General features: G+C 39.8%; 3 protein-coding genes across 3 annotated transcripts; all 3 read right to left on the reverse strand.

Moving 5' to 3' along the window:
* Nucleotides 1-900: 900 nt before the first annotated feature.
* aire (autoimmune regulator) lies at nucleotides 901-6,063 on the reverse strand. The gene is made up of 13 exons (XM_040144720.1): nucleotides 5,917-6,063; nucleotides 5,483-5,657; nucleotides 4,832-4,978; nucleotides 4,503-4,568; nucleotides 4,109-4,234; nucleotides 3,764-3,897; nucleotides 3,529-3,650; nucleotides 3,303-3,372; nucleotides 2,775-2,894; nucleotides 2,539-2,660; nucleotides 1,785-1,863; nucleotides 1,453-1,551; nucleotides 901-984 (listed from the first exon to the last, which is right to left on the reverse strand). The coding sequence occupies exons 1-13, from the start codon at nucleotides 6,061-6,063 to the stop codon at nucleotides 901-903; spliced, it is 1,491 nt and encodes a 496-aa protein (XP_040000654.1).
* Nucleotides 6,064-8,367: 2,304 nt separating this feature from the next.
* Nucleotides 8,368-15,759, reverse strand: rab6bb (RAB6B, member RAS oncogene family b). Its single transcript, XM_040144028.1, has 8 exons — nucleotides 15,613-15,759; nucleotides 13,294-13,352; nucleotides 12,503-12,556; nucleotides 11,956-12,061; nucleotides 11,693-11,804; nucleotides 11,441-11,534; nucleotides 11,015-11,081; nucleotides 8,368-8,899 (listed from the first exon to the last, which is right to left on the reverse strand). The coding sequence occupies exons 1-8, from the start codon at nucleotides 15,680-15,682 to the stop codon at nucleotides 8,835-8,837; spliced, it is 627 nt and encodes a 208-aa protein (XP_039999962.1). The 5' UTR covers nucleotides 15,683-15,759; the 3' UTR covers nucleotides 8,368-8,834.
* A 1,759-nt stretch (nucleotides 15,760-17,518) lies between these two features.
* Nucleotides 17,519-23,210, reverse strand: espnlb (espin like b). The gene is made up of 5 exons (XM_040144438.1): nucleotides 23,196-23,210; nucleotides 22,450-22,582; nucleotides 21,942-22,060; nucleotides 20,238-20,417; nucleotides 17,519-19,165 (listed from the first exon to the last, which is right to left on the reverse strand). Exons 1-5 carry the CDS (start codon nucleotides 23,208-23,210, stop codon nucleotides 17,534-17,536), a joined length of 2,079 nt encoding a protein of 692 aa, XP_040000372.1. The 3' UTR covers nucleotides 17,519-17,533.
* Between the last annotated feature and the right edge of the window lie 4,593 nt (nucleotides 23,211-27,803).

Raw genomic sequence — 27,803 nt, forward strand, 5'->3', positions numbered from 1 at the left:
GAGTGTTTCGTGAACCGTTTAGAAAGTGGACTGATAAATAAACAGAGACACACATGCACAGATGCACACACTGGAACAAGCATGTTTCTCATCCTCTGTTATGGGCCTGTAGGAGCTTGGAGCCATGGCAACCAAATACCAAGGGGAGAAAAATCTGTGCGCTGCCTGGCCGAGCTCCATCCCTCTGGCAGTCATGCTCAAACTCTTGAATCCCATGACAAAAACAACATTCCTCATCTAAGTGATAGTCTTCAAGGAATTCCTGTTAAACAGAGGCATTTCTCAGTGTGCATACCTCATTGTATTGAAACCATCTGGTCTAACGTGTGAATGTGAATTCTTCTACAGACCCACACAGAGAGACAAACTGTCTTTGTGCACACATGTGGAAGTTTGAATTGTCTTTATTTTTATGACCACTGTACATACGCACATGCGTGTTTATTTGCTGTTATGAGACGCTGTTCTTGTCTGACATTAATGTGTCTCTGAGGGTTTGGCAGCAAAACTACTTCCTGATATGAGGTTAGTCTTCTGTCCTCTCCAACACAGTTTTTCCCAGTCTCATGCAAAAAATATGAAAATAAATTAAAAAGAATAATACAGGACCACAGTAGTGGAATAATGGCAAAGATAAAGTGTATGTATTTGATTTCACTAGATATGAGCAGAGATGTCCGTGTTAGAAAAGGAGTTTGAAAAATAGCAATTCTCCACTTTTCAGCACCATACATTTTTTTCACATGCAGTAAGCACGAAGGAAATCATTTGGACTTGGCTCTGTATACATTGTGCAGTCTCATTTTAAATCAGGTATGTTAATTTCATCAAAGTTGATTTACAATATTAATTCAGACCGTGAGAGCTCTTTCGTGAGCGCCAGCCTGAGCGTCTGTCTTGTCACTGGTAACAACCTTGAGAGTCCGGAGGAGGCCGAGAGATGTTGTGGAAAGCCCACTGCAAAATGCCATCAATGGAGCCCTGCTGAGATACAAAGAGCAAAAAACAAAACAAAACACAGTAGGATCAATTGTTGTACACAAGACCATGATATGGTAAACGTGTGTGTGATGTCATTAAGAACAATATCACACAGCAACGATCTTTACGACCGTCTTAGTTTCTTTTTTGGCTTGGAGAGAAAACCCAGTACATAGGAGCTTCGAAACACACATTACTACATGTGAAGTAAAATAGGAATACCCGTCAGTGCAGCAGAGAGGAATTTAAACAGCTGTGCACACACATTTCAGGCAACACAAAGCACAAAACAACAAAATGACACATCACTCCCCATCACTGACTGTTTGGTCCATGAGGCTGTATTTTACCATGACAAATCACTCCCTGTCTGTGCGATAAGAAGGGCAGCCATATTGTGTCCGACACACATGACCGCATTCATATCGCGTCTACATCTGTGGTATCGACATGTAACTGAGCCCCACTCACATCTCCCAGGATGGAGTCCAGTTCATCTTTATGGAGGATGGGCTCAGGAACCGAGGAGCTCCGATCATGACTGAGTGTGTTTTGAACCACTGGGGTGAGCTGGAGACACACACTCAAACCCACACACACACACGCACACACACACACACACACACACACACACACACACACACACACACACACACACACACACACACACACACACACACACACACATAGCAGAAATTACACAGATTATACTCGGAAATATTCAGATAATGCAGGTTGATATATTCTCTGTACAGACACAGACTATTCAAACTTGACCTATGTGTACACATGTGCAGACCTACCTGTAAACCTCTGGATTCAGCCTCTTTCTCTGCGGAGCTGCCCCAGGGCCTGGAGCAAGACGAACAGATGGATCTCCCTCTAGCAAACACACACACGCACACACACGCACACGCACGCACACTGTGAGTGAGTCAGACTGTTCTCTTTGGCATATAATGTTACTGTCAATCAATATGTAATTTTCAACACTCAAGAGGATTAGGGAGGAAGAGCTACAGACCCTTTCATATGGCAATTTAAACTGATTACATTGGCTTCTCATGTAAAAAAAAGAAAGAAAGAAAGAAAGAAATATTATCCAATAATTTCAATAGAAACACTTTTTTAGATCGTTTGGCACTGAAAAGATTTGAGTTTGTGGTTAACATTCAATTACAAATGGAACAACAAATCTCAATTTCTCATCGACACACCAAACAGGGGCATAAAAAACAGTTGAATGAAAGGTGCTACAAGACATCATCACATGGATTCAGCACTGATCCTGATTTACAGTATACCTTATACTATATACCCTGCTGCATGGAGTTAAGCACATCAATCGTAACACAAACAGGAATCTACAGGACGATCACAGGAAGGATTTGTACACAATGTAGATGATGTCACAGTGACGCTGAGATTAGGAGTTGTCAACGAGCTTTTGGGAACTAAACACCCTATAGACGTTTTCTGTCACCTTCTAAAATTGCTTTGTTATGAGTAAACAAGCATTAATTTTGTTTGAGAAGAAGAAATGAGTGGATGTCTTACTTGGAGAAGAGGCAGTGTACGTGGAAACGCTCCAAACACTGGAGGCACTGAGTCAGGTCCACTCCTCCGAGGTGACAAACACCACACACCTCCCTCACACTAAGCAGGTCTCCACCTGAGCACTTGAACACGCATTTAATACGTTGAGAAAAGTAGCAGTGGCGCAAAATTAGAAAATGCTAGAAAACAAAGATAAAATAAAGACTGCAGCAAGCAGACCATCATCAGGTCTTTACCTGGTTTCTGGGACTGGGCTCATTCATAGAAGCTATGACACTTGTGAGGGAGGACGGCAGCGAGGAGTAGAAGGAGACGTCTATGATGGAGTTACTGGAGCTGGTGATTGTTTGCTGAGGCTGGGGCTGGGGCATGAGTGCCTGTAATACAAAAATATTTGATCACTGAGCATCAGTGTTGCACAAAACACATAAAACAAAGCTTTTCAGACATGCAGGTAGGATTGCTTAAATTGTATTGTCAAGTCATGGACGTTTGCCCTTTGAGGTAAATTTGTGATTTTGGGCTATGTAAATAAAACTGACTTGACTAGAACTGACTAAAGAGGAGGGGAGCAATGTCAGCCACCATTTAACTGAAAACATGAAAATTACTGCAAATTTGAGTGTTTTTTTTTTTTTCGGGGAGCGGTTCATTTCATCACCTGAATCAATTGCTATCATCAAAATAGCCATTATGATTTATCAATAGTTGATCGTGGTCTGCAGAGATCGTCATACAAGAAAAGCATCAGTTGGGGGCCTTACTTGTAAAGGTAGTTGAGCTTTCTCTCTTTTCACTCTGCTGCCACAGCACTGCTCGCACTGCCAACTGCCACTGCAGAGTCAAAATTTAATGTGACATCAAAACTTCCTTTTTAGAGCAAGGCTTGAAACAACAAGGCATCCCTGAACATGCAGAAGTATGCTAATGTTTTGAAAAAAAGAGACACAGATAAGTAGATTTAAGTGATTTGAACCTTTTATTTTTCACCTTGGTATAGATGTAAGTGGAGGGTTGAGGCAGGTCAGATGAAAAGCTCGAGGACAACCATCACAACAAATCAGCTCCCCTCCGTCCTTACATACTGCACACTCATCATCATTATAGTGAGCCTAAAGACACACACATACAGCATGTGTAAGATACATATAAGGCAAATACACACACAAAGTCAGAGGAAAGCCAGGTGGCTGTCTTTAAGAATAAGTGGAGCTGGGACCTCTACCATGCCTGTGGTTGTGTCCCCCTTGTGGTGAAATGTGGTCCTAGCAGCCTTGGACTTGGATGCTGCACTTGTCTCCTCTAATGGACTGGGAGAGTAAAACTCCCCACCAACTTTAATGCACTTTCTGCCGGTCCCTGTTGAATGACAGCCATGCATTCACTGTTTATATTCAGACAAAAAGTTAAAATCGGGGCATATTTCAGGCCCTATTTTGGTCAAGTTTACCAGAGGAAAACTCCCACATTACTTTATTAGTTTGATGCTGTTAAATACAGAAATGGTCATTTAGTTTGATCAATATTTGGAAAAGAAAAAAAGAATTTAGATTCTCATCCCATGGCTTACCATCTGAGGCGAACACCTGCTTCATATGGATCTTTTCTCTGGCTTCGTGGCTGACTGACAGCTCAGTGGAGGAGGAGGAGGACAGGGTGACTCCTCTCTGGACTGAGGAGGACACTGCCTGCACACCTGTGGCAGAACTTTGTTTAAATGTTTATATACATACACACACACACACACACACACACACACACACACACACACACACACACACACACACACACACACACACATGCACACACACACACACACACACACGCACACACACACACACACACACACACCTGCACACACACGCACACACACACACACACACACACACACACACACACACACACACACACACACACACACATATATATATATATATATTTAAATTAGAGTTTATTGAAATTACTATTTCCAGGTGGTAGCTGCAGGGCTGGAGCCTCACTCTTTACTCTGTATAACTTCACTTTACCACCTGGAGCAAAAACAGGAAAAAAACAGATTAATGTTTACTGAATGCACAACCATAAAACTTGTAAAAGTAAGTGTTGCACTGCCTCCAAAAGAAATGATTTTAATGTTAAATTTCATTTTTACTGGCCACCAGGAAGAGCAACATTTTCTTGAAATGTTTCTCTCTTTTATTTCCTGTCTTAATCGTGAAACACAATGGTCTGCAATGGCCAATGTAATATTGTTAGAATACAGAGTCAGAACAGGTGTATTATGGGAAATAACCTGGTCCGTCGCTTGTCTTGGCATGATACTGTGAATGCTGATTGCGGGAGTTGGTCTCTCTGTCCTCATGGCTCCTCTTCTTCATGTGAGGAGTTTTGTCACCTCCAGAGGATCTCTTCTCACTTCTGGAACCAGCAGCATCCCGTCCTGTCAAAAAGAATCAGCGATGATATAGGAGATTAAAGACTAAATTTAGGCTTGTAAATCATTTTAAAGTGTGTCCTAAAGGTTGCTGTTTCAGATCTGCTTTTATAGCAGATTTGATCCAGATCTTAATGATGACTGGCAGAAGAGTAAAAAAAAACCTTAACAACCTTAAGGATTTAAAGAATAAAAAACACATTTAGAAAAATTGAACCTGTTGGTTTCCACACATAATAACAAACTTTTGTTTTACTTGACAAAAGCAACCAGTTTGTCCATGATCGGCTTCACTGAAAATTTAATTAAATATAAGTGTAAGCACAGAAAATATAATACTGAAGAACTATATAATTGGATAGTACCCTATTCCTATGTTCTTGCCCAAATAGTTTTGAGTGAAGTACAATTCCAATTTGGAATAAATAACGAAATTAAAGAATTTCACAAATATTTTCATGCTCAGTGTAGTCATTAATGAGCTTCCCATAACACCTGAACATCACGTACTGGAGTGCAGGTTAGTGAGCAGTGTCTGCAACTTGGGGTAACTGTCCAGGTTGTAGTCTTTGGTCATGTTGCTCCAGAAGGCCTGGATGGTGGATCTGCTCTGCTCCAGGACCCATGACAGGAGCGAGTACATGGCCTTGTGGATCCCTTCTCTACTCTCCTTCTCTAGAGTGTCCTACATATCCAAACAAAGAGCAAGAGACACAGTACACTGTAAGAGCTTTGCAGCCTGTGTAAAATCAAGTATTTCTAAAAATACATGTTATAATCTTGATAGACATTCCAGGCTTGTAAGCCGATGAGTAACATAGTTTGTTGTTATATTTTAATGGAAATACATTGTGGACATCAGTTGCTCGTATGTACTAATAGAATTTCTTGTTGTTATCAATGTGTAATGGCTGCACGTGTAATTGCTTCTTTCGATGTCTTACCTTCAGCAGTTGGTCAGTGATGATGTTTTTGTCTCCCAAACCATAGACAAGAGGGAAAGGGTCATCTACAGCCATAGCTATGTCTGTGCGCAACTCCCTCAGTAGGGAGCCAAGGTTTGTGTCCCTAAAAGCCTCCACTCTGGACATGATCCGCTGTGTGTGCAAATGAGATACAAAGTGACCAGCACCTGAGATCATACAAGTGGTAGTTTGGATGTAAGAGGTGTGTCCTACTCAGGGAAGGAAATATTGTACAGGTGCATTGTGTCATGCTGACTGGATTATGTAGGATATGCTGAATTTTTTGTGTTCATGACAAACTTTCGGGTCTTTTTTCATGTTATCCTGCATTTCTGCTCTAAATCCATGCATACCAACACATTCATATTCATATAAATCACACTACTACGATATTACAATGCTTTTTTATTGACTGGCTGAGACTTTCTGAAAATCCACATTTGGGGAAACCCTAGGAAGGCCAGCCCCTCGACCTATTGTCTCTGTGGACTTCATCTGTCCACTAACAGCACTAACTGCCTCTGTCCGCCTGTTGGACCCTCACGGGGATCAAATGACGTGCTGTCAGTCCAGGGGAATACCTGTCCTCTGTCATCAGGAGAGCTGACTGTAAATGACCTGACACGTCACAGTGACAGTTTTCTTCTTAAAAGGTTCTTTCCACCTCAACTTCCCCTTAACTATCAGATTTTCAGACACTGACTCACTGCATGGAGTTCAGGATTTGTGTGAAAATTATCACACTGCAACAGGCATGAGAAAATTAACACTGTAAACAATTGACCAATTGACAGATCGATTGTACGAGTGGTTGATTGCAATGTTCCAGCACATTTTCCTCAGCTGCTGTTACTGTTCAAATTCTCTCATAAAAGGATTCAATAAGGAACTCCATGGTCCTATGCTCCAAATCAAAGAACCTTTTGCAACAAAACTGAACCATTTACATTTATTTAAGTTTATTTGCTGCCTTCTACTGAAAGTTAACAAGTTAACATCCTAGGACGAACATTTTAACATAAATTACGTACATGAATCGAATATAATCTGTTATCGATTATAATCTAATGGGTCAGTTAGATTTAAGTTTAATATCAGTTAAGGCTAACTGTTAGCTAGCCAATTTGTTAAATTTCCAATGTAAATTAAGAGTTCACCAATTTGGAAAATACTCTTATTATCTCTCTTGAGGAGATGGAGAAAAGAAGATAAATACTACTCTCATATCTCTTAATTTAATATAGCCTAAAGCTGGAGCTAGGAGACGGTTATCTTAGCTTTGATAAAGGCTAGAAACAGCGAAAAACAGCAAACCTGGCTCTGTATATCTAGTTTGTTTAGCTGTACAAAAACCAAAGTTAGATTTATGGGTTGTTATGTTACGTACTTCAGATTTTGTCACCTTTGGACAGAGGCACGCTGTTTTCCAGTTTTCAGTCTTTATGCCAAGCTAAGCTAACCGTCTCCTGTCTCCATCTTCACTAAAAAGACAGAGCTAAGAGTGGTACTGACCTTCTCATCTAACTCTGGGCACGGAAGGAAGAAAGTGTAGCTACTTCCCAAAATGTTGAATATTTCTTTAGCTATCTCTTGTTATACTGTAAAGTGTTGTAAGCATGTTAGATGTCAGTAAATTGTCAGTTAAGGAATTTTTCATCACTTTACGTAACATTGCGAGATAGAGCATTTTTGCCTTGGCAGAGGTATGCGCTCTACTGAGTGCCATTCTAGTTTATAGTGTAACTGGTGATGTGGTTAAAGACACAAACCACCTGATTGTGCAAAAATCTCACCAAAACCTGCCTTCTTCTATTACACTCAGTGGATTTTAAAAGAATATATTGCAATTATTCAATCAATCAGTGTAGTAACTGGACATAAAATTCAAGATAACATTCAATAGAGTAGACCATTTTGTTACCAGGTAAATGTTGATGGTTAGGAGAGTGAAGCCCTTTAATCTGTAATTTATTAATCATTAAACATTATTACATTATTCATACTGGTGAACAAGGACCACTTCTACAGAGGGACGTTCACAACATACATATTACATTATTATATACAGTGCAGTGCATTACAGTGGATCATTACATGTGTATTATCGGGATGGAGGGATGGGGAGACTGGAAGGAGAGAGGGATAAAGGGAGGAAAGGAGGCAAAGGAGAGGAGTGGTTGGAGGGAGGAGGGAGTTGTGATAGGAAGTTGTCTTTTTATTACTTCTTTTTTTTTTTTTAACCACAGTACAGTTTGTTCTATAAAAGTTAAACCCATAGAGAGATAGAGTGCCACATTTTCACAGCTACTGTTAGGTGAACCTACTGGAAGTTGACTCTTGTGGGAATATCAAATGAGATACGTTTTGTCATGAGATGCTATAGAGAGATGCTATAAAACATTCTAAGATAGTCAACCTCCTTCCAGAGTGCAGAGACCCTGGAGGGCAGGCCAAAGGTCAAAGGTCAAAGATCAGATCAGCGTGCATGCGTGCTGCAGACATTCAGACGTGTTCGGCCACCCCACTATTTCTTCTTCTTTGTTTAGGCATCATTTTTGGTGCTTTCCCTTTTTATATATAAAAAATACAAAACAGAACAGCGAAAAGAATTCCGTTGGTTATCCCGTTTTTATCCCTTTTTCATTTTTCCAAAACTGTTTTTTGTTCATTTTCATTTCAATTTTTTTTCTTCCCTTTTCTCCGCCAGTCACTTACATATTGACAAAGTATACAATATTTTACAACTGAACAAGACTGAGAGATAACATTTGATTTGTCCAATCAGATACAAGGCCCGGATCCTATATCCAATTAGAGAAGTCAACTGGAAGCTAACCAGTAGTAAGCAACACAACAAGCCTATGGTGTGAAGGGAGCTGTCCAATAGCAGCTCTGTATTAACATGAGCACCCGCCCTCAGGGACAGCAGGCTCTGCCGGTTTGTCCAGCTTGATGTCGATCACTGGGAATTGTCCAGTTAAGGAAAAGTCAGGTGGCTGAGAAAAAAAATCAAGTGCAAAAATTTCACAGTGAAATGGGTAATGCTTCATCCGTGCAATACAGGCAGTTTGGGACCAGGAAAAACACTTGATATTTACGCATTATTCCAACGTAGTTAGCCTTGGTGCTAAGCTTGTAGTCCCACCAGATAAACAGCTTAATTTAGCTACTCTTGTTGTGTTATGTGTTTGTAGCAGTTCGTTACCAAGTAAAACCAGATACAAACTAACACTGTCTAGCTCCTATAAAATGAGCTGAATTGATTGTATTAGTGTTAATATTGGATTTTATTTTGATGTAACTGACAGCGACGGTGCAGTTGCAGCCATTCTGCCAAAAGTTTGTCAACATATATGTAGTTCTTCTCACCAAGTGGGAGATATCATCGGTGTCAGAAATTCACAATATCGCCAAATTGGAATTACAAGTCAGAGGCTGATGAGATTGCTTTTTCCCACTCAGCTGCTCGTAAATATGTTTTAAATAATATGAACGCATGCTTTATGCTTTAAATTGCGGCACACAAGGCACAGTGTAAATATTTTGTATATACAGGGTACTAATAAAATACCAACTGGGCAATTTTACTTTGCTGATTAATAAAAACTTTCCATAACAGTGTATGACTCACAACAAACAGTTAAAAAAAAAAAAAGGATCAAAATCGATGCAGCAGAGCGAGAGATATCATGTTTTTCATTCCACACATTCTTCTTCCTTGTCAAAACCTGGCAGCTACATTGCAACTCAACCCCCAACAGTTGGGTTGGTGATTTGTGAGTGTCATGCTAGTAGCGGCTAACGTAGCCTCGAGCTGCTAGCATCAGAGGAGAGGACTGGACTACAGAGGTCTGGTAAGCTCACTTCTCTAACTCCACATCCCCAGATTGTTTTCATTTTCAAACTTGTAGTCTTCAGCTGCAACCGACCCTGACTCAAACGACATCATTTGAGGCTATTTATCAGATTTCAGACAGCTCCTTCTGGAGCCACAAAAGGCTTTTTAAAACGTTTTTTTTTTTTTACAGCAGTGCTCCCCAACACATTTCAACTGACTTTGATGTGTACCTTTTAATAATCTGATGATATGATGACTAAAAAGTCTAGGTTCTTCTTTAACATCAGTTTTGATGGATGGATCCTTGATTTGGTCCAAAAACTACTTTACTGTTCTGTAGCATTTTATCATCATTTTAAAATCATACACAAAAGAATTTTTTTGCCATAGCGAGCTTAGCCTAATGTTTTGTTACCCAGCAACAGTAATGGTCACAATATTAATATTAATAATCATACTAGTACTTCATTAGAAAAAACTTTCCCAAAGTAAATTTTACTAGTAAGTATATCATAATTTTAAAACAAATGATACCATAACTAATTTCTTTGTAATGCTGCCACCATGTTTTACCCATTTTTCCTGTCTTCTAACCCAGCAATTATATTATTGTGCCCCGTAAATAGATACTCAGTAATCTAAAAAAGTACTTAAAGTACAGTGTCGTTTTTTTCTGTATACCTCTCTAACACAATGCTACTACTCCCATATTCCCGAAACTATTGTCCTCTTTGCTTGTACTTGCTTGTTTGTCCCAGATAGGTACCCAGTAAGTATTTTGCTGACTCCTACTAAATTTACTAAATAGTTACACTGTAATTTGGAAGCTGTAATCTAAAGACAAATATTATTTGGCTATCTATTTTAAAATTGTAAAACTGATAAATATGATATAGAGGTCTCATTTCATATTTTCCATTAATTAATTCACGTTTATTGATAAGCATGTCTCTTTTCAATCAGTCTCTCTCCATCCTCCATCACACAGACTCAGCACGTCATTTCCTATAAAGCCACTATGGGGTGCTATACCTATGAATCCACACTACATCTCTGGCTCTGTGCATTTCTTCTCTATTAAGCAAAAAAAGGTTTAATGGCTCAGGCCTGTCGGTAGACAGTAGGCTGGGAAGTCTGTTTATAATGGTGCCAGCAAACACTAAGAGATTAAAAATAAGCTGCCTATTTCTCAGCCGTTTGGCTGCCGGCACAGTGAGTCACAACTGCTGTAAAGGATACTGCCTTCAGGATTTGCGTCGTCCAAGCTTTCCATTCCAGGTAGGGCTGCTGCAACTCGACGAAACAGCTAGTAGGAGGGAAGAGGAGGAGGGCAGAGAGGAGAAAAGAGAAGGTGAGAGGAGGGAGAGGAAGAGGCACGGAAAAAAAGAGGATGTACAGAAAGGAGAAAAAGAGAGAGCATATTTGTAGTAAATTATTTTGTGATGATGGGCGTTATCCCCTGATTGCAGGGGGAACAGTCATTTTTTAGCAGTATGTGTATGTGTTCACATGGATATCTGCTTGACCATGGACCTTTAAGATCGACATCTTGTATCGTTAAACTTTTGACTCGATCATCTTGGAAAGGGACACAGAGATGGCAGAAAATCTTTGAGCAACTGATGCCCAAAATACCGTGAAATCCAGTGAAACTGCAGGCATCACCTGTTTGACATTGCAGCCTGTTTTGGCACTGGTCTCGATGAACATGACGTTCAGCTCTTTGGCTCTCTGCTCTCCCTCCTCGATCGTGATTTGCCTGCAGGATAAGCAGGCCAGACTCAGCATCTTGATGTTGAAGGCGAATTTATTCACACTGACCACATGCTTTCTTCTCAGGTAACAAAATATCTCCACATCAAAGACTACGTTAACTGTAGCTAAATGTCTGTTATGACCCACGTCTGACATACTCACCTCTTCTCTTCCAGATCTGTTTTGTTGCCGACTAGCATGATGATGACATCACTTCCTCTCTCTGTCCTGACATCATCAATCCATTTGCAGGTCTGCTGGAATGAGTTCACATCTGTGAAGAGCAGACTTTCAGTTTATATCCTGTCTCATTTGTCTTCTTGGTGTTAAATTCCAATGAACAAATATAATTATTACAGACAGATTTTAAAAATCCACTACAGTACTGTGCATGCACATAGGTAAATTTGCAGGTTGCTGCTCACTTGTAATGTCATAGACGACCACTGCTACTGTAGAGTCTCGTATGTAGCTCGGGATGAGGCTCCTGAAACGTTCCTGTCCAGCTGTATCCCACAGCTGGAGCCTTACCTGTATTTGCAAACACATAGAGACACCCACCTTCAGCAGCTGTTTCAACATCATACTACATATATAGACTAAACAGATGAAAAAGCCTTGTAAGTACACTTCCAAAGGATAAGCCAGTATCAGCTCGTGTGCAGGCTGACAGAGCATAATATCCTGACAAAGAAACATTATTAATACTAGCTAAAGTAGATGATCCATGGGAAAGGCTTTGACTTCTTAGAGCTAGTAAAAGCCAAGCACCACCTTAGGATAATCATGTCAGTGTGTGAAGAGAGCAGTAACTAAGCAAATCAAATCAAGGATTAGTCAAAACAGAGTGGAAATTGGGACATTTCTTACTTAGGATGTTGACTGAATAAAACCTTACAAGTAAAAATAGATTAATTCATCTCTATGTGTGTATCCACATGTGAATTTTCAATGACAATAAAGGCTTCCTACTGTTCGGTCTTCCAGGTACATCGTCTTTGATAGGAAGTCAATCCCAATGGTCGCCTGGGGTGAAGAAAGACCAAAAGAAGGGGAACAATCATCAGTAAAACCCAGACTTTAAAAGTAAAATGTCTCCCTGCACCATCTGTTGTCGCCGGCAGAGTGAATGTTGTTAAATAAGAGAAAAATACAAAAAGCTGTTAAGAAAAAAAAAAAAAAACAGCCGATAAGCAATGGAATTGAATTAGACTGAAAAACTAATTTCATTTGTATTGCCCTCAGGGCTCAATCATTTAGACCTATTATCTACCTGAGAAAGGCAAAGGGAAAGAACAACCTGTTTTCTCATTTTAAGACTGTAATGTTGCTATTTCCTTTTGATGACTGCATCGACAACATTCAAAATAGGACGTACTCCATTCCAAATTATTTCACATGGACGCTGATTGTAATTTATGTATCAAGTGGCCGTTTTTGATCACCAAAAAGCACTTACTGTAACATCAGTCAGATATTAATTAGTCACCATTATAACATAACAGGCTTAATATATTTTAGACCTCAAGTTTGATTAGTCTCATTATTCCATTTATTCAAATCTAGCATTTTAGGGCAGTGAGTAGACAAATCATTACGCACCAAAACATTTTTTAAAAATAAAGTGCAAAGATCTCCCCATCATCACTTCTTATATGCAGCAATCTGCCATATCCGTCATCGTATCATGCATTCAAAAAATCTTCTAAATAAGTTTCTATGTTTCCTAATGTTTTTAGTTCTGGATCCGGTCCGAATCTTACCTGATACGTGTTGTCGAAACTGTCATACATGAATCTAGTGATGAGAGATGTTTTCCCCACTGGAACAGAGCATACAGATGTTGATTTTTAGTAACATTATTAAACAATTCCCTGAGTAAATTCGACATAAAGGGTAAGAAAAGGGTAAGAAAGATGAAATTTGATCCAATAGTAACATGCATTTTGGAGGATTCTTCCCTCTGAGACAATAGCAGACATTTCCTTGCAAAGTAAATAATAATAATTAATATTCTACATTTTCTGTTATCTAGAGAAAGATCGGGTATGATGTTCAAAAGCTGTAGATATGGACTGAAATTAACCTCAACATCAAACACTGATTTCATGAAAGCATGAACAGTTTTCTACAAACAACTTAATCTCCAACTATTTTGATAATCAATTAATCATTTAATTCAAATACCAAACATTCCCCTTGATCCCGCTTCTTAGGTGTGAGGGTTTTTTTTCTGTTTTCCTTTGTCATATGTGAGAGTAAACTGAGTATCTTTGGGTTTTAGACTAATCGCCTGACAAGACAAGCAGTTTGAAGATATCACCTTGGGCTTAAAAATTTACAACAGGCATTTTTCATTATTTTCAGACACCGTATAGACCAAACAATCGATTTAATCAAGAGACTAATCAGCAATTGTTAACTGCAGCACTAAACTTAATTTTTCACTGTCGAAAAAGATGCATAAATGTTCCTCACTATCGAACCAATATGGAATAAATTAATGGTGACAACAACGCCAATACTGGAAAGTGACTAAGCACGTGAGTTTGAAATTTTATTCCCTTAATCTTGCAAGCACTTGTGGGAAGATGTGATGAGGAAAAATCCTATTTGTCAACAATTTCTGGACAAACAGAAGTTGTGCCCACACATGATAAAGGATCAACGGAAAGACAGAGGGCCATCCCATAACTAGACAGATACAGAACACATGACGATTTAAAACATTTTGCAGCTTTAATAGACCCAGATGGCGACTTCTCCGAGGATCAAGGTGAGTCTAGTGAGCTCCATTTTTATTTACATCCCACCCAGCCCCATCTTTAGCACCATTTTACATCAGATCTACGCGAGGGAGGACAGGACTTGTCCAGCAGGCCCCGGGCTCTCACGCAGAGTCCTCTACGCAGACGACAGTAGTTCTGAGGCCAGCAATGGGCAGTGGCCACGCCAGGCCTCGATTCAGCACCATGGAGAGTAACGGTGCAGTACGGGCCAGACAAAAACACATGGGAGGCTTTTGGTCGACATACAGCCTCCCTCATAGACATGCAGCACACACACACACACACACACACACACACACACACACTAAAGCATCACAATGTAAGACACAAGCCCCAGTGTAGCTGATGTCATATTAGGCGTAATTATGTGCATTCTGCTCTTGGCTGCCGTGTTTTCTGGGAAACGAGCTCCTCTGCTGCCACTCTGGATGTCTGATGTCTGAACACGTATTCGGGCTGCTTTACCAGCGCTACACCACCTATCGATCAGCACCTCCTGAATTTGTGCCATCACATCGAAACCACATACACAGCCGTTCCCAGCCTGAATAGATGGATGATTGAATATATAGTATAATGTTGTGGCGCTGTCAAGCCCGTTTTTCTTCTTTTTTATTCGATTATTTATGTGACCGACCCGGAGACTGCGAGGTTTAGAGATGCTACCGACATCGCCAACCTAGGGTGTGTCCCGAACTGACACATGGGGACTGTTTATTATCTTCCCCAAGAAAAACACGAGTGTTTGAAAAAAAGAAAAGCATCAGACACTGTAATGTTATAAAATAGGAGATGGTTCGTGTTAGAAATGAGCGATGTGGGTGAAATAAAGCCGTTATCTGGAAAGAGGCTGTGCAGATTTGTCGGTCACTGCAGCACATCAAAACATCCGAATCCACATCGCCCGCTATGATGCGAAATGTGGCGATTTGCGACAACTAAATGCTCCTCGCGGATATTCCGTACAATTGGCATTCATGTTTGAGTGACCACAATGGTTATATTTAATCCAAGGGTGCAGTGTATGTGCATGCGGGGTTTTTTTTTTTTTCTTCTTCTTTTCTCTCTCTCTCTTTTTTTTTTTTTCTTACTCGGTTAATCAAATTTTCTACGGTCACAGATTGTGCCCGGAGCAGCATAGGCGCCAGATACCCCCAGAGCCAGCCAGCACGTCCTCTGCATCCGGCTAAAACTTTCCGAATCAACACCATTACATACGTGGCCTTCAACATATAGCTGCGCATGTTTGGCATCAGGCGAGGATCACCCGAGCCTCCCCCAGCACTGACTCACCGCTCTGCTCCCCCAAAAACACGAGTTTAAATTTCCTCAGGGGGTTCCCCAAATCTCCTCCGGCTGACATGGTGGCAGATAGAGAGCTCAGCGTGGATTATTTTATATGTTCGTGTCGCTCGGCGTCTCCTCCGTTGCGGGTGCGCAGGGGGATCCTCCTCTCCTCACAGAATGATGGGAATGCAGCTCAGCATCCTCCGGTCGGTTTAGGGGGCTTGTGCGCCTGCGCGACCTCACCTATTTCAGTCCCTCACCTTTCTATTGGGCCTGACACTAAACTATAGTTTTTATGTGTCTCATAGAAGCTAATAAACTGTCATATTAAGGTAAACGATTGTTGTACTTAAGTGCAATTTTGAGTTATTTGTACTTTACTTAAGTTTAACCACTTAAGGAACCTTATTATAAACCTTACTCGACTATACTTTTTACTCGACTATATTTATTTGATAACTATAGTTAGTAGTGACTTTACAAATTAACAGTGTTTCTATAAAACATATTATCAGCCTTGTTATAGATGAAAATGACCAACACTATGTAAAGACTTAAAATTAGATTTGTTGTTTAATTTGTCAAGTGACAGAAAATGAATCGGCAACTATATTGATCATCGATTTATCGTTTTTATTAATTTTGTGAGCAAAAAACACCAAACACTCCCTTGTTCCAGCCTCTAAAATGTGAGGATTAGCAGCTTTTCTTTGTCGTTTATGCTAGTAAAAAAATCAATCTGTGCTTTACAAAACTGTAAAGGGTATTTTTCATTACTTTCTGACCGTTTACGACAAAAACGATTAATTTATTAATTGAGCAAACAATCAGCAGATTAATTCATTAGTTGCAGCCCTAGTTATAATTAGCCCCACCTCAACCAGCTGCGACATTAAAATGCTAAAGGTTTAAGCATCAGTAACAATATTCCATTAATAAAATGCAGTAATATAACTTTGCAAGAGCCCAGTCTACATAATTAGAACACCAATACTTTTGTATTTTTACTAAGGTAAGATTTTGAATGCAGCACTTTCTCTTGTAATGGAGCATTTTTATATTGTATTATTACTGTTGTGTTACCATCTCTGATATTAACCTACAAGATCTGGAGGAATCTCTGCTTCGCCTTTTAAGCTGAATCCACTCTAACATTCTTGGTCAGACTTTAAAAATATAGAAAAATTAAAACCGCCGAAAATGAATTTTGTTAAGGTGTCAACATTTAAAGGCATTCCAGCTATTTAATATTGCACTACCATCACGTTGTTGATATTGAAAGAGGCAGAATAAATTGAATTATTTAAACAATTGTTCAAATATTATTTATTAAATTAAAAGAAAGGTGAATGGTGAATGTCAATATGACAGAGGCAGATAAATCCTGAATATTAGTCCTAGTATGCATTCAGAAAACCCTGGATCCTATACATCCCATAACGCCACTTGATGAACTTGACCTTTCCCTGCCTGGTAAACACCCACATCTTTCAACCCTCCATGCCTCCAAGTTAACGCCACAGATCAACCAACAATTATTCAAGGGATGTTACTTCTCACCTTTGACAAACTCCTTCAGAGCCACAGAAGATATTATACAACTGTTTTCACATGCTGAGTAGTGCTGTGGAATCAGTGGAGTGCCCCTTTAAGTAGCAAAGGAGTGCTAACGAATTACAAGAATCCTGTTACTAACTGAATGCAGGTTTCCTTGGCCCTGCTGTCAGATTACAAAGATCATACCATGAAGCTCTTTTAAATGGCAGTCACAGGCGTCATTGTCTGATTGCAGAAGCTGACTTTGCAATAATAGTACATCAATAATGCATTCTCAACACAGTTTTATTCATGTCCCATCAGTTTGCCAAAATAAACACACCTACATAACATCATTGAGTGGAAAAAAATGTCAAATTACCCATTAAGACTAATGTTCAAAATCAAACAGCTCTGCCTCCTTCTCTTTCCAGAAAGCAAAGCTGCGGTCAATGTATTTACAAATGTCTTCATTGTTGAAACAGGAGAAGTCTGTCTCACTGCTACACTCATCTGGAGTAGCAGTTTGAACTACAACTTTGGGTACCAGTCTGGAATCTGGCAACAATGATGATGATGATGACGGTGGTGGTAATGATGGACTGCAGCATGGTCTTGAGTCCCCAAAGAAGTGAACTTTGATGTCCTCGAAGCCGTCGCTCCACTGTCGGCTCCCGGCCTGGATTTCCCGGAGAACGGCCTTGTGGAAGTCCCGCACCGTCTCCCAGGGGAAACTGCCAACATGGTCAAAGACTTCAAAGCAGAGTAGATGCCTCATCTTCCTCTCCTCAGGCAACAGTTCTTGCTCTAAGATGTGGAAGTATCCCAGCATGAAGAGGTCAAGGGTCAAGCTGTCGTGGCTCACTGCAACACCGTCCACATCGGGCAGGAATTGCTCTGGGGAGTAGGTAACTTGAGAGAGTGGATTTTGGGAGTTAGAGGACGACAAACAGGACTTTTGCCCCTCTTTGAGTTCTAGTTTATTTCTCCAGGAGTTTAGTATCTTGTCCACAGCACCTAGTTGTTGGCAGAACTGAAACATGGAGGTGATTCTCTGTTGGGGTGGTGCTGCTGTCGCTCTCCCTGATGCAGCCTCCTGTCCCTGTCTGTGTCTCGCTGCTCTCACTGAAATAGCATACGCAGACTTCTTCCAGTGGCTCAGGAACAGCACCACTATGCGCTCTTTCCTTAAGCTGGTAGTCTCCATCACAGGTATAAGTTTTTTAGGAGTTTCGCAATGGCTCAACTCACAGTTGAGGCCTGTGCTGTTATCTTGTTTGTTTCCCCCTGAAGCCAGTACCTGGTTCTTCAACCCCTGGCCTCCTTTCAGAACCCCAGCGAAGGGATAAATGCCACCAATCTGACCTTCGAAGTTGGATCTGAGGTTTCTGACTGACACTCCAGACTGCTGAATCTCCCTCTCCACCCTCTCTCTCCGTGCTCTGCTGTAGCTGTTGGTCTCCAAACGATGGCTAAAAGCAGATGCCATACCTATGTGAGGTATCCTACATCCACTAGAGGTCTCCACAGGTGCTGGCACCGTTTCTTGGCCTTGTTGCACAAATCCCTGGCCTAAATCAATTCCTGAACTACCTTTTATTCCTTGCAACCCCTTCATTTCCTCCATCATGCCTTCCACTATTCTCCTCTCACCCCCATCTTCTGTGGTTTGGGTCAGATTAGCCACCAGCAAAGACATACTCTTGACAATCTCTGAAACACGACTGCACCAGACCGGCAAAGTCAGGCGCATTTTTCCCTCTGCGTCCATCTGCTGTAGGACCTCTTTGTTAAGGGAGATGTTGACAATGGGATCAGGTAAAATGGTCCTCAGCTCCTCAGTCAGCCTAGTCAGCTCCAGTTCATAGGCCTGGCAGCGCTTCTGCAGTGAAACAGTCTCGATCTGCTGCTGCAGATACACCAGGTCGTCCTCAGTTAGGAGCTCACCGAAAGGCCCCAAGACAGCGTTGTGGGCTTGAGAGTACTTCCAGCCATCCACTGGTGGGTAGCCATTAGTCATGTCCTGTTACAGGGAAGAAGAGATTTCAGCAAACAATCCTGATAGATGATTTTGTTAAAGGAATAGTTCAACATTTTGGGAAATACACTTATTTGCATGTATTAGAGTTAGATGACAAGACAGAATGCAGTGTAGCTGGGTGTTACGTACTGGACTACTGGACTACTTGAAATAATGAGGGAACAGGCCACACCTGGCCATGAAACTGACAGTCAGTAAATTGTCTATGTATAAAAATGGCTGTAATTCCTAAATGGTTAATGCAATATTTTTCTTAAACCCCCTGAATTAAAGCTGAAAATCTACACTTCAATCACATCTTGATCACTTCATTTCAAATCCATTGTGGTGGTGTACAGAGGCAAAATTACGAAAATTGTGTCACATACATACTTACGTACCTAACTGTATGTATACATGTTCATTTAAAATGAAGCATTTCTTCACAAGTTACACTGGACATTTATATAGGTCTCCTGCACTATATCAGTACTTTCTGCTTTGACTGAAAAACTAAAACAATTACGCTTCAGGGAAAATAGTAATAAAACATGCATTTCTCTTCTCATGCATCTTTCTTATTAGGTTTTGTAGCGCAAATGCAACAGGACAGTTAAAATTTGCCCAAACTTTCAGAGTTTTTACACACAAAATAAACAAGGCTCAAGGTCTTGTGTCTTTTGTGGTTTCTTCATACTTTGGATTTGACATTTCTGCTCTATAACAGTTGCCTGCATTTTCTTCCTTGTTGAAAGTCTTTGCATCTTGTACTTTATGGGTAATTCTGCTGTCTGAATCACCCATCTTAACTGAGTCCTGATAGCCTTGCTGGCTTCAGAGTTTTTTTGTTTGGATATCATTCCTTTCAAGAAACAGATCTATTAAATTAGATATACTCAATTTTTTCCCCCTTGGTCATGCACTCCCCCTGCAATGGCTCCATTCTTCCCCAAGGGGGCCAACCCCCTAGTTTGACAACTCCAACTTAGCCAGTCTCTGCTTCTTCTAAGCCTGCCAAATATGATTTTGTACACAGATTTGCGCTCATGCATAGAAACGTACAGTTGAAGAGTACCTGTCTCCTCTGTTCCTCCTCATCCTGCAGCCTGACCTGCAGCTGCCGCACCATCACCTGTCGTTTCCACTCTGCTATGGGACGGCCGGCTTCATCGTGAGTGGGCACCAGGGAGTCGATGTCGGCCAGGATCACATCAAAGATTGGTACCTCCTCTAAAGCTTCCTCAATGTCAAGTCTCTGTCAGCGTTCAACAACATAAGACAGTCATAGTCACTGCTGTGCTCTGTGTCTGGAGCCACATTTGACAGTATAACATCTCTCACAAGTCCATTTTTTTAATGCTTTTTACATCTTCTAAAGGTTTGATGATTATCAAATGTGCAAGTATCATAACGCCAAACCAGTAGTCTAAAGTCAAAAATAACTAAAATAACTAAATAACCAAAATTAACTGAGACAATGTAACTATTTATACACAATATATCAAAAATTAAATCAGCATCAATTTAAAGGCCCTAAAATTCTATGGTCCGTCTACACAGTTGTCCCTTACTTGACCTCTTCTCTGGACTGTGTGGGAACGCACAAGCTACATTTAGTTTTATTTAACTTTGTTGCCTGTTGCACCTTTGTCAATTCTAGTTCATGAAGTTTACTAACTTCACATAAATCCCAGAATATCTCCACCCCACAACAATTTGGGCCGAGGCCTAACAGGCCTTTTTCAAAGCAGACATTTTGTCTTGTGATAGCAGGAAAAGCATAGGTGTTACCTATAAAATAAAGATGACTTCATCAATTCAAGTGTCCCAGTAGGTAATGACAGCATGACAGTGAGCCAGCATGAACAATAATAGGACCAGCTAAATGGTATTCAGCATTCATTCATTTTATTACATATACCTGTGCTTTTTATACTTTTTTTAGCCATCTGAAAACCAATAATATTACATGCATACATTACATTATTTGGTCGGGTTAGCGGTTATGTAAAAAAAAAAAAAAAAGATCAGCATTTTGGGTAACAATCAGAGGCTCGGTCTTGCTCTGTTTGTTTTGGGATTTATGCTCCATCAGCCCCAGGCAAACTCATTACCAAAGTTAGGATTAAATTTCCCAAACACATCTGGGACTCATCATATTCACAGCCTTTTCTCTAGTGGTGAAATATAACTTCTGAAAATAAAAAAATTCAAGCATGAATTTAACCACCAAATTTGTTAGAACAAATAACATTTAAATTTTAATTACCTGTTTTTCATGATAATGTTTTATAGAATTAGGGTTCGTCTTGAATACAAGAAAACCGCTGCTTCCTTATTTACATGTTTTCTACATGGATCATCAACTAGTGAAGATGCTGATTTTTCGCCTGGGAAATGTAGCTACCCTTCGCCTCTTCCTTTTGTGAAATAATGTACGCAGCCATCGTGTGCATAGAAGGGTTCTTGTTTTGAAGACAGTCAGCTGGAAACATCGAAACCCGACCTAGAGGTAGAGTTTTCAAACATCTCACGGAGTTAGCGTTAACTGGCTATTTAAGATGCTACAGCTTAAAAAAATGCTTTTTTTTTTCCATTATAAAAAAGAACAACCCTAAAACTGCAACCTCAAAATTATTACCCATGTACGGTACACTTTGTCTGTGCATTACAATTCCCCATCCACCCTGGAGGCCATTTCAGTCATCTTTATTGTGATTTTCCACTGCTTTTTTTCCCCACTTCATGTTTATGCTGAAGGACACACCAGTATGCTCACCGTTTGTCCAGTGAAGACCGCAGTAAAACCCGCGTGCCTCAGAGACTTGATAGACTTCATCTGAGACATCAGGGTGAGATCCCTCTCTGGAGGCTTCAGATGGTTGAACGAAGTCACCACTGAAAACGATTATAATAAAGGTCAAATGTCAATGATTCAATTTTAAAATCTCTCAATATTTATCTACCTTTAAACAAAAGGTACCGGTTATATGTAAAATACATCTTATGCATTTTAAAATATTGTGGTTGACGTTGGTTCACTTTCAGTTACATTGATTCAGATAGTCAGTGTAGCTTTTCTTTAATATAAATGATCTGAAAAGACAGACAACAAATGAAAAAAATATTTCTGGTATATATGTAATGACACAATGACTAAATAAATGAACAGTAACATGGCTGACAACAGTAAATATTATTTACCTATGTAATAATCCTTATCACATTGCTAAAAATATTTTAATCTACATGTTGAAATACAAATATGCGGCGTCTTTGTTAATCACCTGAGGAGGCCACCTGTACGTGCTGGATGGAGCCTGTGGTTTGTTTTTTTGAAGTGGAATTAGGGGTCAGAGAGGAAGAGGTCACATGAAGTGAGACAGGGTGACGCGGCAGGGGGGGCACCTCTTTCACTGGCTGCTAGGTACACACACACACACACACACACACACACACACACACACACACACACACACACACACACACACACACAGCAGGTGTGAGTCACGCTTAAAGGCACAGTTTACCCAAAACAAAAACATATTTTCCAGTTACCCAAACGGTATATGGAAATGTTTATTTTGGTCCTTGACAGAAGTTGGGGTAGTTTGAAGGTGCTCGGTATTGAATGAGATTACCAAACCATCTTATATATTCATTTTTTTTAATGCAAATCCGCTAGATGTCTTTTTGTTTGTTTTCTGATTTGATATCAGTATTGCACATTACAGTGTAAAATCAGTTAAGCAGATGATCTTGTATTACTCCAAGGCACTGGTCTTGCTTTCAAACTTTTTCTTTGTCATGTTCTCCTTTTGAAACCAAAAAAACTTTCAGCCTCCATAGAGGTGGCATTGACATTTAGCTATAGACCTTTTTCTCAACAGACATTTTGACCTGTTCATAGAGGGGGGTAAAACAATTTTCCCTCAACAAAATTAAAACAGATTTTGTCAAGTCAAACAACCTTTCTCCATTTCTTAAATTGTCTCTGCCTTTAATTTAATTCCCCCCACTGATGATTGGTCACCTTGCTGTTCTCCATGTTGGCTCTGCACATTCACACTCCAGTGTTTTAAAGCAGCAGGAGCTCCTCGTTCTGAAAATGACAAAAACAACATTATACAGTAACATCAACAGAAACCAGATAAACCACGCAAAAGAAGACCACACTGGTGGAGATATGTGACACAGCTCACATAGCAGTAAACGGCTCTAAAGCAATCTTCTAAGAGACTGAGACCCCCTAATGGCGCACACACACACACACACGGTTAATGTAAAGAACAGAAGCCACAGCTTGTAGTACTCGGAACAAAAACAACAAGTGGTGAAATTGGACCCCCGGTCAGTGAATGTAGCGTATCCCACACAGAGAGCAGGAGAAAGCGTGGTAGAGTTTGGAGAGACATGATATCCTGCTTCAGGTAACCTTACTGATTCACGGATTTTTTCCCGAGCTCCATGCCATTCAATAGCCTAAGTACTACACAGACAATTACAGTGTTTTACGAAATTAAATGCACATTGCAAAATAAGAAGTAAGATACCACCTTAATGGTAGCTTCGTTAATTCTTTATGCACAACAAACATTACATTAATACATTAATGTATTTAGTGCCTTTATCATCTAATATCATCATTCCACCTGTGACTGAGGAATGCTTGCAACATATCTGATGTTTTTATACACTTAATGTATTGTATTTAGTGCATTTACCAAACTAATGTTTTTAATTCCGCCTATTGCTGGGAATGGTTTGTATGTTGTTTGTTCATAACTCATTGCTACTTCTCCGTATCTTAGCCAGGACACAAAAAAGATATTTTATTTTATCTCAATAAGACTTACCTGAGATACGAACTGTTAAATTAAAATGTCACCGGTCCAAAATACAAATGACATAATTATGTGCATTTTTATTTTAAACAGTAGTTTTTATGGAAAGAAAGGTTTCTCTCTGCAAAGAGATGATTCAAACTGATCATTAGAGCTGGCATATTCACTACAGTAGTCATCAACCTAAATGCATATAGTACTTACAGTATAGTGCCGAAACTTTGGAATCACCAACAGTGTGATAGCAGAAAATAATAAATGATGAAAAATAATTTAAAAAATAATAATATTAATAGAAAAAGGTAAATAATAAGGGGGAAAATCCAAAAGCTTTTGTCTGCCTCTTCACTCTGGAGCAGCCAATAAACAGTAAGACCAAGGAGCAGCATCACCTGGACCCAAACCTCAGATGGGGGGCCTTCTTACTGTGCATAATTAAACAGGTGGGATAGGGTGACCTGCACCTGGAAGTATAGAACGATAGCACTGTGAATGTATGTAGGAGATGACATACTGTAGGCCGGTGGGACAGGTGTGTGTCTGTGTGTGTTAGTGTTTTCACACTTAGGACAGACGCCAGTCTCACTACATGCATAGCTGCTTGACCACTACTTCCTGTAGCATGAGTTATTGACATCCTGTGTCACAGAGATTTGGCTTTCGAGCAACATGCCGTTTTTGTATTTTGAGTATATTTATTGTTGTGACACCAGCAGTTGGTTTAAGTTGAACAGTTTGTTGCTATAGCAACCCCTGCTGACAGAGTTTTTTTGCAGTTACGGTTTAACTGACATTGTCACATCCACCATTTTGTCAGATCTGTGACCAAGAAGATATTGAAACAATTATTTTACCTACTCCCCAGATACCCTTGTTGGTGCATTAACTTTTAGTACTTGTTTTATCACAGCTCTTTTGTGATAGTTTTAGTCTTTAGTTAGTCTTTTGTCTTAGTTTTCTTGCTATCAATTTATTGCTAACCACGCTAGCCGTTCTTCTACCCTAGCTACAGTATCTGAGGTTAATAGGCTATGTTTTGCTAATACATTTTAAAATTATGCTAACTGTTAATTTCCTGTTGGACTAACTGTTACTCTATTTACTTTCAGTGTATTTCACTCTTCATACTTTTACTGTTGTGGACTATATACTTATTAGATTAATTGCTGTGTTGTACAACCTATGGACTTAATGTCGATCTGTGATTGTGATACTGTTTATTTGTTTCTTTATAGCGACAATTTAGGTGTAGTGTACTGTCAACTCCGGGAAGTAAAATATTAAGAGGTTATATACACCGAATTTGGACTCATGTACTGGGACTTTGAACTTGGCAAGTTCCGCATGGGAGTCCAAACTCCTATGTTTTTCCAGGCATGGGGAACAATGTGACTAATTTCACAGTTTCTACATTTTTGTAAATCAGTTGTACTAGTCAGCTGTAATGGTTAATTTTTACAAAAGGTTTGGCTTAACTCTTTTTTTTAGTGTTTTCTAATTTGTAATCACTATCATTGAATTTGTTGTATAATACTGTTCTTACAGTTTTAAAAAACCTACAGTATCTTACCAAACTTACTGTTCATCACTGGTCTGCTGTAACCTCAGTGCCTGATGGGAGGTAGCTGCCCCTCACTCCAAGGCCTTTGTGTCCAGCCCAGTATTTCTGCCTCTGTTATCAGGGGATTAGTCTGATGGGCCCTGCTGCAGCGGAGCACATGGTGAGTACATAATCAATAATGGAAGGCTGCACAAGTGCAACACAACAATCTCACACACACATGCACATGTGTTCCCTTTAAGCAAAAGTACAAACTGCTACACAACAGACATGAGAAGACCATTATGTTATGTTATCCATTTATTAGGTTGCTCTGTCAGCAAAAACACTGTCTTGTTGGGGTCATGTTTAATCAGACTTTTTTTCTACTGTTAAACCTGATCAGTTTGGACAAAACGAGAACAGCTTTATTTACAGTGGATATTACAGCACATGTCAATCAGGAAATACAGTATAATGTGCTGCACAGAAGTAGACACTCCATCTCAAGGTAAATACATTAGCACGTTTTTCTGCCACCGCCTGTGACAAAAAGACTTATGGCTAGTTGCAAATAAATCAAAAAGTGGGAATAGAATATATTATGACAGTCAAGATATCACAGAGATACCATCTTAAATAAAAATGTGGGTTTAATAAATAATGTTTAGATTCTATTATATGACGGATAAGGTTTATAAATATGGCAGTGTTATATCAGGGAATGTTCTAAAATGTGGCACTACATATTCTTGATCCACGCTCTCTGGGGCTGTTGAAAAATTCAGGATATTTGGTTTGACATTTAACATTGGTTATCCTCAGGACAGATTGTATATTTAATAGAAGAGATATCCAAGGAGTTGGATAATTTATTTTTCATCCTCATTTTTCATCTGTTTTGTTGATATGTGAAGTGTATACGATGTTGTTTTTAAAAAGAAGAATTAATCCTACCATTTTCTGACCTGGTACTTTGCAGACATCAACAGTAGAAATAAAAGCATTTTGCCTGTGAGGTTTAGCACCAACAACACCAATCTCCGCTTTGTTGCTACTGAGTTGCAGAAAAAAACAAGGACACCAGTCTTTTATTTAATTGGTGACTTAACTGGGCTCAGGAAGCCAGGAATAGGTATAATATCAATGGAGTTTAATCAGAATAATTATGATTGTATAGTATATTTTTTGTTTCTGAAGCCCAGAACCCCACACTTGCAGCAGCTTGTACAGTATATAAGTGTTGTACTTGTACATGTTCAAGTACAGTGTATTTGCTATTTGATGGGTAAAAATGACAAGCGCAACATGAACTTGTCCATCTACTGTAATATAAGGGTTAATTGTGAACTGTTATGCATCTCATAAAACCAGGTACTGTTTAAAAAGATTTAAGTGGATGATAAAAATGAACAATGGCAACAATTAGACACGACACTTAAATGTTAAATAAGTTTCAACACTCATTTATTTATTCGCCGTATTTTTTCTTCACAACTTTTGTTATGTGTCCACAGACATGAAAAAAAAAACTCCAGAACACTCAAAAAGATAAATGTGAGCACTGAGATTAAGACTTCATCACAGGCTGGAACCTGTTTCTGCCTCTGTCAAGCAGCTCAGAGCTCAGAGTGCACACCTGGGATCATCTACCCATTCCACAATCACCGCCTCATCTGCACTGAGCTGAAATGTGCAAAACTGACCCCTGATCAGCACTCTTTACTCTGGGGTGACACTTGACAAAGCAGCATGCCGGTTATTCTTATTCATCATCATGGTATACAGAGGAAGAGAGAGTTAATATCATCTGTGTGATGAGACCCAACACAGAAAATCTCCATTTATATACAAGACAGAGCCGAGAGGAAGGTTTCCAGTTAGTCATTACAAGGATCATGAATGACAATACTTTACAAGCAGCACTTCGGGGGAGGGGGGGGTTTATCATTAGCAAGCGGTAAGGTAAGGGAGAGGGACAGAGTACAGCAGAAGATAAGTGGACCTGCATGCTTTGATCCAGAGCTATGACAATTAAAAAGCAGCCGAATATGAAATAATCAACTCATTTATCAATCAACAGTTACTGGCCTATGCACTAAAACTGTCTCGCAAAGTGTTGAACGCGATACCCTTGGACTATGGAAGCATTAATCGATGCAATTTGGTGCAGTGTTGTCGGTGGTTTGATTGCTGAAGCAAACATGGCACAGTTTCAGAATTTAATCTTCTCTGCCTTTTCAGGACAGGGCCATCA

Source organism: Xiphias gladius, chromosome 14 (genome assembly GCF_016859285.1).
Source record: "Xiphias gladius isolate SHS-SW01 ecotype Sanya breed wild chromosome 14, ASM1685928v1, whole genome shotgun sequence".
Lineage (NCBI taxonomy): Eukaryota > Metazoa > Chordata > Actinopteri > Istiophoriformes > Xiphiidae > Xiphias > Xiphias gladius.

What these genes read in the sequence shown, in the direction of transcription:
- aire (XM_040144720.1), bottom strand. Translation starts at nt 6,063, where the DNA reads ATGTCCAGAGTGGAGGCTTTTAGGGACACAAACCTTGGCTCCCTACTG. An exon ending in GCAGCTACCACCTGGAAATA is followed by an intron (nt 4,235 to 4,502) that starts GTAATTTCAATA and finishes GTTCTGCCACAG; the next exon opens with GTGTGCAGGCAGTGTCCTCC. An exon ending in CCACTTACATCTATACCAAG is followed by an intron (nt 3,373 to 3,528) that starts GTGAAAAATAAA and finishes TTGACTCTGCAG; the next exon opens with TGGCAGTTGGCAGTGCGAGC.
- rab6bb (XM_040144028.1), bottom strand. Translation starts at nt 15,682, where the DNA reads ATGTCAGCCGGAGGAGATTTGGGGAACCCCCTGAGGAAATTTAAACTC. An exon ending in GTTTCGACAACACGTATCAG is followed by an intron (nt 12,557 to 13,293) that starts GTAAGATTCGGA and finishes TCTTCACCCCAG; the next exon opens with GCGACCATTGGGATTGACTT. An exon ending in GGTCGTCTATGACATTACAA is followed by an intron (nt 11,805 to 11,955) that starts GTGAGCAGCAAC and finishes TGCTCTTCACAG; the next exon opens with ATGTGAACTCATTCCAGCAG.
- espnlb (XM_040144438.1), bottom strand. An exon ending in CGTACAGGTGGCCTCCTCAG is followed by an intron (nt 22,061 to 22,449) that starts GTGATTAACAAA and finishes AATCGTTTTCAG; the next exon opens with TGGTGACTTCGTTCAACCAT. An exon ending in AGGAGGAACAGAGGAGACAG is followed by an intron (nt 19,166 to 20,237) that starts GTACTCTTCAAC and finishes TCCCTGTAACAG; the next exon opens with GACATGACTAATGGCTACCC.